Source organism: Erpetoichthys calabaricus, chromosome 3, assembly GCF_900747795.2.
Source record: "Erpetoichthys calabaricus chromosome 3, fErpCal1.3, whole genome shotgun sequence".
Classification (NCBI taxonomy): Eukaryota; Metazoa; Chordata; class Cladistia; order Polypteriformes; family Polypteridae; genus Erpetoichthys; species Erpetoichthys calabaricus.
The window spans coordinates 19,477,069-19,491,640 of NC_041396.2; the positions used below are offsets into that span (position 1 = coordinate 19,477,069).

The 14,572-nt window shown below is 38.7% G+C and overlaps 1 protein-coding gene across 2 annotated transcripts in view; it reads right to left on the minus strand.

The window, feature by feature from the left end:
* Nucleotides 1-331: 331 nt before the first annotated feature.
* Nucleotides 332-14,572, minus strand: part of LOC114647785 (kelch-like protein 12) — a 41,825-nt gene continuing 27,584 nt past the window's right edge. The window contains exons 7-12 of one of the 2 annotated variants that reach the window (XM_028796419.2): nucleotides 12,389-12,495; nucleotides 11,176-11,371; nucleotides 10,938-11,099; nucleotides 5,385-5,483; nucleotides 1,705-1,891; nucleotides 332-883 (exon numbers count right to left, since the gene is read on the minus strand). In XM_028796419.2, the coding sequence (XP_028652252.1) occupies nucleotides 757-883; nucleotides 1,705-1,891; nucleotides 5,385-5,483; nucleotides 10,938-11,099; nucleotides 11,176-11,371; nucleotides 12,389-12,495 (878 nt within the window). In that variant the 3' untranslated portion in view covers nucleotides 332-756. The remainder of the gene's footprint in view (nucleotides 884-1,704; nucleotides 1,892-5,384; nucleotides 5,484-10,937; nucleotides 11,100-11,175; nucleotides 11,372-12,388; nucleotides 12,496-14,572) is intronic. The other variant, XM_028796421.2, reaches the window with a different exon arrangement.

The window sequence follows — 14,572 nt, forward strand, 5'->3', positions numbered from 1 at the left end:
GAGTAACACCCAAAGCAGACATAGGAGAACATGCAAGCTGCACATATCACATCTCTAGAGCAATGCCACCTAATCAGAAAAAGGTTAATGAGGCCATGTCGCTTCACCAGCTCCACTGGGTACTAATTATACAGTGCGCTGAGGTGGAATATAAAACTACTCTCCTTTACTTGGGATTTTTTTTTTTTTATTTAAAACAAACTGTACAATCAAATAACGGGACTGAATTAAAAACCTGATTTTATTCACAGGTTAACTCGCACACGCCCCACAACATTAATGGCTCAGCGGTAAGCCACTCTTGATGAAATAGGAGGACTCCTAAGAAATGTTAAAGTCAACGATTTATTCTTCTTGCACCAAGGCATCCATTTTAGTCTTTTGATTCTACAAAATATTAACCATGGGAGTGTTTTTTTTTTTTTTTTTCTGACAAGATCTTTTCAAGTTTATGTGCTGGTGAACAAGACCAAAAACAAAAAAACAAAAACATGATATTGCACTTCTGAAGCAGGGTCTTCCTGGATGAGAATCCAGTGGTTATACTCATGCACCACTGACACCTGGTTACACCTGTAGGGCCACCAGGTCTGGAGTGTTACAAGCTTAGGGGTCACAATGCTATTTTGCCGAAACGGGGAGAGGAGGTGTGGGTGATGAAGTCGCTCCTCTGCCCCTTACAATCAACTCCCGTCAAGCTCCACCATCAGATTCCGCCTGCTTTTTCCCTTTTGTCCTTCCTGGCCCATGTTGCCTTTACTTTTCCCGAAGTACACAGACTCCAGCATCACAGCGCTGGGTACCCATGGATGTCACCACCTCCCAGCTGTCAATGATGGGGTCATAGCACTCTATACTGCTGAGAAGTGAATTACCGTCATACCTGTAGAGAAGAACAATGCTCAGAGATGGGAGAGCAGAGATTGTGCAGTAGCAGATCTGACATGCTCAAGTTTTCTACCACTACAATTATATACACTCATGGAGCAAATTATTAGGAACACCTGTATATGCATACAAGTATCTAATCAGCCAATCAGGCGACAGTCACGCCTAAATGTTCACATCAAACAACAGAATGTCAATAACATGACATCTGTGTGATTTCTACCATGGCTGGTTTGAGGATTTCAGTGACTGCTGAGAACTTGGGAATTTTCATGTACAACAGTCTCTAAAATTTACTCAGAAATCTGCGAATAGCAAAAAAACATCCAGCGAGTGGCCATTTTGTGGAAAGCAACATTTTGTTGATGATGTTAGAAGAGAATGACCAAACTGGTTAGAGCAGATAAAAATCTTACACTAACTCAGATAACTACTAAGTTACAACGCTGGTGAGCAGAAAAGCATCTCAGAATACACAACATGTCAAACCCTTATGCAGCAACAGAGGACCATGTTAGATTCCACTCCTGTTAGCCAAAAACAGAAAACTGAGGCTGAAGAGGGTACAGGCTCACCAAAAGTGGATGGCTGAAAAATGTAGCCTGGTCTGATTAAATCAGATGGTAGGGTAAGAATATGGTGCCAACAGCATGAATTCATGCACCCAAACTGCCTTACATCAACAATCCAGGCAGGTCGTGGAGCTTACGACAGGCAGACATAACATTTTTCTCCACAAGAATTTGATGAACTCCATGCGTGCACTTAATTGTTTTATTCTCTCCGACCTTTAACATATGTGAACAAAGAACATACCCAGCTATCGCATACAGCCTCCCACGCAGGACTGTGGCGCCCACATAGCACCTTGGTGTAGTCATGCTGGTAACAGTAGTCCAGGAATCAGTGCGGATATTGTAGGCTTCCACTGAGGAAAGATGGGCTGTTCCATCAAAGCCCCCCACCACATAGATATGGTCATTCAGTAAGGCCACGCCAGCCCCTGTTTGGTTCACAAGACACATTAATCAGATAAATAATACAGAAATAAGAGAAAGATAACTACATCCTAGCAGCTAAGTTGGTGAAGACTAAACCCTCCCAGTCTGCCTGGTAAGAGCTATCCCAGGAACCGTCCACACACCCAGAACAATATCATGAAGGTCAATCACATATAAACAAGGCACTGAAGATCAACAAACACAAATGAGGAAGCACTGCAAGAAAGACAGGTACAAAAGAAATTGGAAAAGAATAAACTTGCAAGAAGTGGATTAAAATGTATGGTTGACTAGTCGTTTTCTTCTTTTGGCTGCTCCTGTTAGGGGTTACCACAGTGGATCATCTTGTTCTGTCACACCTATCAACTGCATGTCTTCTCTCACCATATCCATAAACCTTCTCTTAGGCCTTCCTCTTACCTGGCAGCTCTATCCTTAGCATCCTTCTCCCAATATACCCAGCATCTCTCCTCTGCACATGACCAAACCAACGCAATCTCGCCTCTCTGACTTTGTCTCCCAACTGTCCCACCTGAGCTGACCCTCTAATGTCCTCATTTCTAATCCTGTCCATCCTCGTCACACCCAATGCAAATCTTAGCATCTTTAACTCTGCCACCTCCAGTTCTGTCTCCTGCTTTCTGGTCAGTGCCACTGTCTCCAGCCCATAGAACATAGCTAGCTGGTCTCACTACCGTCCTGTAGACCTTTCCTATAGTAAGAGGAAAAAAAAAACACCGATATGCTGAGTGCTTCCTGATTGTAATAACTGTAATGATTACTTGGATGAGTATGAGCTTTGATTGCTAATACCTAGATAGATTATGTGAAGAACAAAATTTCTAAGTTAAGAATTAATTTCCATTAAAGCATTACTTGCTAGTGTGACTTTAAACCAAACCTTGGAGTTACTGAATGTTTCATTCCCCTTTGTATTGCTTTTCTGCTGTCTCCCTTTTTCTAAATCAGTGATGCTTAACTACTGATTAGATTTTGACTTAGATTTGGGAAAACACCCATCTAGCTAGCACTGGCAACCTTCATTTTCTGAACTAATTAAAGTTGGGTTCTGTATCACTCTTGATGGTGATTTCATCAGACCTAATGATGAAAGGAATCTTGTTGTCATTTTTGATTCCTCCCTTTCTTATTCCGCCCACAAAAACCACATTAAGAAACTTTCTTACTTTTACCTCCATAACATATCCTGTGTTCGCTCATTCCTCTCCTTTTATAATGCTGAGAAACTTGTCCATGCTTTTATCACATCCTGCATCGATTATTGTAACTCCCTACTGGCAGGTGCTCCTTCAGATCTTATAGCACAGCTCCAGCTGATTCAAAACTCTGATGCAAGACTCCTTACACGAGCCAGCAACCGTGAACACACCACACCCATCCCTGCTTCGCCTCCTCTGTCTCCCTGTGTCTTACAAGATTGAATATAAAATTCTGTCAATAACCTACAAAGCTTTAAATGGCCTCTCACTGGACTACAACAGTGACCTTCTCCGTTACTCCCACTAAGGTCCTCTGATGATTCTGGCCATCTTGCTGTGCCCCACACTAACCTGCACTCTATGGGTGACAGCAGGGGCCTTCAGCTGTACAGCACACAGACTTTGGAATGACATCCTGAAATTAACAAGATCAGCCGACTCAATTCATTCTTTTAAAAAAACAACTTCAAACTCATCTGTTCAGGAAGGCATCTAACTTAACCTGGTAATCTGCTCATTCTTTCAGTCTTCTTCTCCGCCCAAATGCTCAGTTTAATTTGTGTGTGTTATATCACAAATTATGTTATTTGCTAGGCTTTTCTTTTAGTATTTTATTCTGGTTTATTGTCTTTTATTCTACTAATGCTTTGTGTATCCTTTACCTATCTGTTTTAGTGTTTAGGAAATATTTGTATCCAATGTTACATATACCTGCTGTTCTAAGACTCTGTGAAGCACCTTTAGCATGGGAAAGAGGTTATATATATTATTATTCATAATAATAATATTGTCTGGTTGACTAACTGCAAAAAGCCCTGGAATGATTATTGTAACTTCACGTGGCAAGCTTTTGAACTATGGGGTGATATTTTTGGCAAAAAAAGAAATGAAGATTAAAATTATAAAATGAAAATGCAATCTCTCGTTTGCCACTTATTTTTCAACATTTATGTACAAGGATGCTGCAATTTAATTTTCTGCCTGAACAGCAATGAAGTTGAAAAAATGAAAAGCAAAATGCAAATAAGCACTGGCGCCACCTGCTGCTCACTGAATTATCATTTTCAAGTTCTCAATATTCAAATATTAGCATTAATTAATATTAGCATTAATTAGCGTGGATTCATAGGTGGGCTTTGCACTTTTACTCAAAGTGATTTACAAAACAGAACACTGGTAGGTTATGAGACACACTGAGGGTCACATGGTGAATCAATGGTTGGACCTGAATTGGTGTCTTCCTGGCTAACACTCTGCTGCATTTAGCAGCTACTATATTTTTATTTGCTTTCTTTCACCTGCCCAGAGTGGCTATAAGTAGTTCTGAGACAGGAAGGTATCATGAATGTATTTTAATTCCAAGGCTGGTCTCATCTCATCTCATGTGGATAAGGTGAGTGAGAATTATTGGCAGCCAAGGAGTGCAGCTTTGCGGCTACGTCAGTGGAATCCAAACTGCCATTTTCTTAGCAGAATTATTTTATTTAGGCTCACATCACATTTGTAAACTAGCAAGTTTGTATTTACCTGAGTAAATATTCACCATTACTATTTAAGTGATTAGCTCGAGAATATATTACGGAATTGAACAACTGATCACAATTACATTTCACTCTATAATAAGCAAAAATCTATACTGATCTCTTACAGGCTTAAGTGCAATAACATACTGACAAGAAACATTTGGTGCATTCTAAAGAGAAATTGCAGTTGTGCTTTTCAAATGATAGGATCTTTGGAAGAATTTCCAGCCAACGTGCTCTGAAGAGGCTCATGGAAAACTAGCAGACACCCCAAGGACACATTGCACTAGGGTCTGAATGTAGAATGCATGTAGAAGGAAACCACAGTGTAGGTGAAGGGGTGGGAATGTTAACTATTTGTTCTTTATTTCACCTTATACAATTTCTTGTATTACACATTTGTTAGTTTTCGCATACCCCTGGGGGTCAGAGCGTAGGGTTAGCTATTGTACAGCGCCCCAAGGCCCAGCAGAGTAGGATCTCTTTTGGCAGTAACAGGGTTTTGAACCAGCAACCTTCTGGATACCAGCACAGATTTTTAACCTCAGAGCCACTATGTGCATAGCCTCACCAGTCTATAAGTAAACAAAAATCCATCCTCATAAAATCACACTGGTGTGCTATACAAAACCAAAGTAAAAAAGTTCTAGTAAAACGTACTTTTGTTTTTCAAAGTACAGAAACATAAAACTGGGTTATGTAGACAGATAGTTGGTCTGTACTAATACAAGTTTGTGTGTCGCCAAACTGACCTGAGCGCTTTGTGGCCATTGGAGTGATATTTGTCCAGTGTCCAGTCTGAGGATCATAGCGTTCTACAGAGCTTAGTATGTTAAGACCGTCATAGCCTCCTGCAAGAAAGAAAACATAAAAACGGGAAAAATTAAAATGTTATTCCAAAAAAAAAAAAAAAAAAAAGGTAAGACATAAAAAGTATGTCACAGCACTGAGCATGATGCTTGCTAAAGCAAACGATGTACTTCCTTCGATGAAAATCCAACCCAACCCATCTACCAAGTTTACAAATCTACCTGAAGGCTCCCTTTTTCAGTCTCAAAGCATCATTGCTGAACTCTATCATTTTCAGCTCAGGATGGTGGGTGTAGGCCACTTAGTTTCTTTTCCTGATACTTAGAATTTCCCTTTTTGATTCACTCATCATATTATATTCGGCCCCTTAATTTGCTAATTCCTTTCACTGATTTCATACTATGAAATGAATCATCTGCTATGGTATCAGCTCTAGGTTATGAAATGTTAAAATACAAAGTAACAGATTGAGCCTAGGTTCAAACAATTGGTGCAGTGCTAGACCCTGACTTGTGCCCAATGACGACAGAACAGACTGTGACTTCCCTGTCATCCCAATATTGGATCATTTGGGTTTATTTTTGGGAATACTGAAACTGCACAAGGCCTACGGATATTTGTGCTTCACTATAAATTGGATAGTGTTTCCCTGTTCATTTTATTATGGTTTAGTTTTGGTGATTTCATTACTCCATTCTTATCTATAGTTAGATATGGCACACTTCATGGCTAACTATTGGGTTTGCTACTGCTTCCTATCTATATGATCTAATCAGAAGATATAGTAAGAAAACATAATGCAGGATATGTTCAACAAATTCTAAGACTGGCATAATGCAGGATATGTTCAACAAATTCTAAGACTGGCTACCATGCAATGCTGCTGTGTTTGCAAGACATTGGCACATGTAAAACATCCTGCCTATTGTGCCCAGTGTTTGTTTGCTAAACAAATTCTGAGTTTAAAAGAAAGATGTGCTTAGCACATGAGCCAAGCATAAAATATCCACTTTTGAGCAACAAGTCAATGTAATTTTGCTAGTGTCGTGGCAAATCAGTAATTGAATGACTGCAGGTATTACAGCAGGCGCATGGTCACAAAGCATTTAGCCACAGTGCTGCACTTCTGCGGTATCATCGAGAAAATCTCTTGAAGATGATATTCAAAGTGGTAATGATATAGATGATTAAAGAGAACCACAGGGAGCTACAATAAATTGTTGAGTTGTGCAACTCAGCCTTTCTCATGGAAGTTGCTATGAAATTCCCATACAAGCACTCTCCATGTTAAGTGCTTGCTGTAACATTTGTAGTGCTCCAATGACTTATTTACTAACAAGTTGGGAAATATGACATTGTCCCATTGTTCAGAATTGGACACGATGTGCTATGAACATTTTTCTTCCAACTTCAGTGCACATGTGCAACCAAACACTTACAATATAGCAAAGACATGGAACTAGCCTATGCCAGTGGCTTGCAACCGCACCAGTACCACTCAGTGGCTAGTCTTAGAACTTACTATTCTGCACCTTGTATATGGATGATAGCCAGAGTCATTAGTAACATATACTGAAGTGTCTTCAAATGTGCCTTTAACAAACTGATTCAATGATTTAAAATTTTGGATAACTGAAAACTACTTGTCCTTACTCATGGAAAAAATGAATACTATGTTTATTAATTTTTGTTTTGCTGAACTTGTACAACCCCAATTCCAAAAAAGTTGGGACGTTGTGTAAAATGTAAATAAAAATATAATGCATTGATTTGTAAATCTCATTAACCCATTTTCTATTCACAATAGAACACCGAAAACATATCAAATGTTTAAACTGACAAAATGTACTATTTTAATTTGATGGCGGCAACATGTCTCAAAAAAGTTAGGACAGGGCCATGTTTACCATTGAGGAACATCCCCACTTCTTTTAACAACAGTCTGTAAATGTATGGGAACTGAGGGAACCTGTTGCTGGACTTCTGGAGAAGAATGTTGTCCCATTCTTGTCTGATATATGATTATAGCTGCTCAGCAGTCCTGGGTCTTCTTTGTTGCATTTTTCGTTTCATGATGTTTTTAGTTGGTGAAAGGAGTGCATTCCAAGCAGGCCAGTTCAGCACCCAGACTCCTCTACTACAATGCCATACCGTTGTAATACATGCAGCATGCGATTTAGATAAATAGATAGATAGATGTGAAAGGCACTATATAATAGATACTTTCTTTATTAATCCCAAGGGGAAATTCACATTTAGCATTGTCTTCCTGATATATAATGTTGACTGGATGATAGCATATGTTGCTCTAAGACCTGTATATATCTTTCAGCATCGAAGGTGCCTTCCCATATGTGAAAACTGCCAATTCCATAGGCACTAATGCACCCCCATACCTTCTGAGACGCAGGCTTTTCAATTGAGTGCTAATAACAAGCCGGATGATTCCTCTTCTGTTTATTCCGGAAGACACAATGTCCATGTTTTCCAAAAATAATTTCAAATTTCAATTTGTCTGACCACAGAATAGAACCACTTTGCCTCAGTCAATTTTAAATGAGCTTTGGCCCAGAGAGGAAGGTGTTGTTTCTGGATCATGTTCACATATGGCTTCTTCTTTGCTTGATAAGAGCTTTAACCTGTATTTGTGGATGCCGTGGTGGACTCTGTTCACAGATAATTTCTAGAAGTGTTCCTGAGCCCATACAGCAGGGCCCGAGGATCACGGGGATCCAATATTGATTTTCGGCCTTGTCCCTTGCACACAGAGATTTCTCAAGATTCTCTGAATCTTTTGATGATATTATGTACTGTAGATGGTGAGATATTCAAAGTCTTTGCAATTTTATGTTGAGGAACATTATTCTGAAGTTGTTCCACAATTTGTAGACACAATATTTTGCATACTGGTGAACCTCTGCTCATCTTTACATCTGAGAGACCCTGCCTCTTTAAGATACTGTTTTTATAACAAATCATATTACTAGCCTGTTGCCAATTAACCTAACTGGTTGCAAAATGTTCCTCCAACTGACCCTTTTTTTAATCACCACTTAGTTTTCCAGCCTTTTGTTGTTGCCATTAAATTCAAAATTAACTTATATTTTTCATGAAATAGTAACATTTCTCACTTTCAACATCTGATATGTTTTTTATGTACTATTGTGAATAAAATATGGGTTTATGAGATTGGCAAATAATTGCATTCTGTTTTTATTTACATTTTTTTTTGTTCTTTATTTCACCTTATACAATTTCTTGTATTAGGAATTTGTTAGTTTTCGCATATGCCTTGGGGTCAGAGCGCAGGGTCAGCCATTGTACAGCGCCCCTGGAGCAATTACAGGTTAAGGGCCTAGCTCAAGGGCCCAGCAGAGTAGGATCTCTTTTGGCAGTGACGGGGATTCGAACCAGCAACCTTCGGGATACCGGCGCAGGTCTTTATCCTCAGAGCGTCCCAAATTTTTTGGAATTGGGGTTTTATATGATGTCATTTGACACAACTCATATGATTTACCCATCCAAAGCCTAACTAATACAACATTCTCAAACTTATTCGAATCATGGTCACAATGGGGTGGGAGCCTATCCTAACAATATTGAGTCTGACACCAGCATTGGATCATAGGGACCACTCATTCAGACCCACGCCAATCCAATTTAGAACCACCACTCATATTAAAATGCACAGCTACAGGATGTAGGAAGAAAGCCTGTGGAGACATGGGGGAGAATGTGCAAAATACACCCACGACTGGGCATGGGATCTAAACCCAGCAATGATAAGCACTGCGCCAGCATGCCACCCCAATTAAAGAAAGAAATAATGAATACAGAAACTAGACATGCAAAGAATTTTATTTATGCATTTATTTGAAGCTAAATTACTTCTGCAATGTTTCTTTCAAAGGCTGTATAAACCATTATATATCCAAGCTGAAATTAATTAAAAATACAAGTACGAAGAAGTACAACCTTATAATGTCTGATCTTAAATGTCTTCATTGATTTATAGTTAAGTTAAAAATCCTCCTATGTTTAGATTGTTTTCGCACCTTTACTTAACAGATTTTTTTTTATGTTTACTATAACAGCGAGATGCAGGCATTGTGAAAATTATATGAATAAAAGACTACTTTTGTGAAACCAAATATTGAACTTTTTTTTAAATTTTTTTTTTTTTTTTACTTTTTCTACCAGAAAAGATCCATTTACTTCTTAAAGACGAAAAAAGATTTTACATGATTTCTCTTGATTTTAGCCGTTACGCTGTAACAACTACACGTCCGTACAGCTTTCCTTGTTTACCTTCACTCTTTGTTGGCAGTTTGTGTTTTAAAGATCTACTTCTATAAAGAGTTTCTTGGACTGGGTTACTGACAAATCGGGACATTAGTAGAGGAGAGACATTTGGTGTAGTCTGGTTTTTTTTCAACTTAGAAAGGCAAGTTTTCAGCGGCAGTGGTTTGACAAAAGATTCTTCAATTTTGTGTTCCGGTCACTTTCCATCTTTGTCACAGCTTCATCCAGGTCTTAAAATGTATCATTTTCATTAAAAGACAAGGAAGCCTTGATGAAGAAAATGGAGGCACGGAATTCAAGACATTTACAGGTTTTTGTATTATTTAGTCGTTGTCCTCCTCTACTCTTTTGTGCCTTCAATTATTTCACTTGGGACAGTTCAAACTTCCACTGGGACTCTCTTTGCTATTCATATTATCCGCTATAATTTTCTATTAGCTTAATAGTGCTGCATATTATTACATAGGTTAGGGGTGGGGTATGTTGGGAAAGTATGCTGCAGTAAGGAGCTTTGTAAATATTATTCTGAATTTGTTTTCTGCCTCACTGTATAACATATATTACCTTAAGAAAGTTTAACTGCTACGGTGGGCTTGCGCCCTGCCCAGGATTTGTTCCTGCCTTGCGCCCTGTGATGGCTGGGATTGGCTCCAGCAGACCCCCCCGTGACCCTGCGTTAGGATATAGTGAGTTGGATAATGGATGGAAGTTTAACTGTTGGGTTTGTTTGCGTGTGGGGGTCAAAGTTGGGGATGTGGGCCATGGGACGCAAACATTAAAAAAAAGTGCTTGGCTTCAATATAAAGGTTGAAATTTCATTAAGGATGTGCAGGGCTTTGTCATCCACTGTATAGCAAGTACCTCTTCTCCCAGTTAAAGAACTTTTAGCTACTCCAAAAACAGACTACAGAAATCTATCAGAATTGAAAAGCTTGTATGTGTTAAGCTCTAACAGCTAGCAAAAGGGTGCTGTTATGAGAGGTAAAAAAAAGAAATGAAATTCTACACCTTCAATCTTTCCTCACGTCATACCTTACACTCCTATAATACGTCCAGCAGATGACCTGTTGAACTTCCCTAGCACAGAAACAAGGCACATTAAAGTACTATTAAAGTGTTGTGCTTAAAAGCAAACAAAACTATAATGGCCAATCTTATTTCAGAGAAGTAAAAATTCATTCACCATTACTGACCAAGGCAGTAGATAAGACCATTTGCCACCACAAGGCCTGCTCCCTCTCTAGCAGTCTGCATATCTCCCAGCATGCTCCACTGGTCAATGTTTGGATCGTATCTTTCCATGCTAGTGTGTCGTCGGCTTCCATCAAAGCCTCCAGCCACATAGATCATGTCTGCTGGGAAAATATTTAAAAATGAAACAAAAATGCAAAAAAGAAATAATGAAAGGTATAAAGGGGAAAAAATGCATACCTCCCAGTGTTGTGGCTCCTGCCAAACCCCTGCGCACATTCATGGGAGCCACAGAGTACCACACACCATCTTCATCTGCAGCATAATCAAGGCACTCTACTGAACTGAGGCGGGATCGTCCATCATAGCCACCAATGACATAGACTCGGTCATTCAAAGAAACTGTAGCCACATACCTTCTTTTCCGTGTGATACTCTGTAAACGTTTAAAACAAGAAAATCCCTGCACTTAGAGGAGACTTTGCAATCTGAGCCTAGGAAAGCAACTTTATCCTGGAGAAAGAGAAGGCCAAGATGGAGGATAAAGGTTTTTTGGCCACTTTATTAGGTCCAGCCACTAATTATCACAAATCAGCTTCTCCTTTAAACAGATAATAACATAGTTGTGATTAAGTACACTGTATGTAAGATGCAGATGTGATCAGGTGGTTTAACTGCTGTCCAATCGAGCATCAAAATGAGGTGTGGTTGAAAGGACTTTGACCATGGTGCAAGAAATGATGCTTTTAGCTGTGCCTGTGGGATTTTTTTTTTTTTTTTTACATATAGCAGTCTACAGAGTGTACAGTGTACTTATAGGTATAGAAAAAAACATACATACCACATACATATTGTGTTATATGATATATTATATAACAGGAATTTTGCTGTACTCTGACATGACAATAAACGTATACTTAAAATTAGTGTATTGTGTGCTGGCCTTTGAAGTGGAAGTTCACCATCCATCCATTTTCAAGCCTGCTTATGCCAGTTTAGGGTAATTACAAGACAGTGTCTATCCTGGCAGTATAAGGCACAAGAGCACATTCATACACACACACCATAGGTCAATGCAGAGTTTCCAGTTAACTGGACATACTGTAAATGTCCTCAGGTCCTGGGAGGAAAAGTAGAGAATCTGGAAGAAAATCAGACAATGGGGATAGCAAATGCCAAGCAGCCATTACCTGAGCTCAGAATATGAATCTAAGACTATAGTGCTGTGTGGCACAATTCCACCTCCATAAACTGAACTGTACTTTATTATGATAAATTAAATTGGTTTGTTAGACAAGAAAGGTGGATTGTCCATGAAATTCTTCTGGTCATATGAAGATAGATCTGCCAGAATTAAGCAAAGCAAAATGTTACATAGGCTCCTACATTTGCATCAAACTTATGGTTTATAGTGCATCCTGAAATTGGGGGATTTACTGAAATCAATACTTACTGGAAGGAAGCTCCATTCCTGGGTCTTGGGATCATATTTTTCTACAACATCAATAGGGGACTGTTGGCTGCCAAATCCACCAATCACTAGAAGGACCTCATTAGCACCTGAAAATATACACACACGACTTTAACAAAAACTTCCTTTTCACTGTTTCTTTTAAATAGGCATTTTCTACCTCATTCTCAAACTCTTCAAAATTAAAAAAAAAAAAACAAATTTGTAAAACAACTTAATTCAAACAGATGCAGAAAAAATACATTTTAAGCAACGATATTTGCCTTGATCAAGAAGATTGTAATTTGAAGAACAGACGAAATGCAAATTATAAAGATCATTTGACAAAATAAATAACTTTGATGCATTTTTAGAATGAATATATTTTTATACACTGATTATTCCCTGTCTGTTTTGCCACAGCCCCACAACTCAGTAGGAATGGCAGATTGTTAAATAAATTAAAACATAACTCATTAGGAAAACATCTGTTCGCACACCTAGACGATACGGACGCTCGTCTAAAAATGCTGAAAGATTATCTTCACGTTGCTATCTTTTGTGCAGCTGCTTCCTGAAACGACATGCTGCACGGTGCTTCGCATACTTAAAAGCTCGAAGGGCATGTATTGATTTTTGACTGAAAAACAAACTCTGTCTCTCTCTCTCTCTCCCTGCTCCTGACGGAGGGGGTGTGAGCTGCCGCCTTCAACAGCTTTGTGCCTCGGTGCTTCGCATACTTAAAAGCCAAACAGCCCTATTGATTTGTTTGCTAGAGATTGTTTTCTCTATCTATGTGACATTCTGTGCTCCTGACACGCACTCCTTTGAAGAGGAAGATATGTTTGCATTCTTTTAATTGTGAGACAGAACTGTCATCTCTGTCTTGTCATGGAGCACAGTTTAAACTTTTGAAAAAGAGACAAATGTTTGTTTGCAGTGTTTGAATAACGTTCCTGTCTCTCTACAACCTCCTGTGTTTCTGCGCAAATCTGTGACCCAAGCATGACAATATAAAAATAACCATATAAACATATGGTTTCTACTTTGCGGATTTTCTTATTTCGCGGGTGGCTCTGGAACGCAACCCCCGCGATGGAGGAGGGATTACTGTACTATATACATGAAATACTGTTAACATTTTGTACACGTTAAAAATAAATTTAATTTTTACTGCATAAAACATTAAAAGTTCCAGAGTTAAACTGTTAAATGTAATTTGCAGCAAGGAATTTAAAATGTCTTACTAGTAATTTCATTCCTGTTACAGCAACCATGATCTCAGGATTTTTCTTCACAAATAATAGATTGCAAGCCCATATGTTCTTTTACAGGGTGCTTTTCATAGTCAGCTCAAACAGCAGTGACTTAGCATATACTGTAAAACAAACTGTTTACACATGTACAGAATAAGTAAGCAAATTGCTTAGGGTCACACTGCAAGTCAGTGCTAGGGGCTAAACCTTCAGCTTTGTATTTTACAGTTTAAATCCCCACCCAGAATCAAACTACACAACTTTGAGTCAAAGGGCATTTCAATCTTAATGGCTGGAGCTGCAGATTCTCACAGTCTGGAGGGAATCGTATTACATATTTAGGAATTGCAGGGGATGAAGGATTACACAAGTCCCTCAAGTATTTTCAGCAGTTTCAGATTTTCTATTGACCCATGAAATCACAAGGTCAACACAACCTGACTGCCAATCAACATGGAATTTTTTTTCCCCTTCACTCTGTCATGGTACAAAAATGATAACATTTAAAAGGCATTTGCACTGGTTCCAAAGTTTCATGGCGCTCATTGTAGATCGGATTGTTCTCTTCTCCGTTTCTGGATATTTTATGCATTTTAATTTTGGCCGACTGCTCATTGGTTGACACCTCTTGCACATTTAAAAGCAAGTCCCTAGAACCTGTGACAAAAATAAAACCCGACAGTTTTGTTCTAGCACACAATACTATGACTGAATTGTGTTGCACTGAATGTTTAAACAGTCTTCTAATAACAAATTTCTAATTTGGATGATAGTCATCCCTCTACCGATACAAGGTGCCTAAATTCTCAGAAGGATCTGGGTGACTTAAAATGTTTTATATGTGTAATATATTAAATGCGTATCAGCAGATTCTCTGATATAATGCCAATAATCTGAATTCACCTATAATAAAACTACTCATAAAAATGAC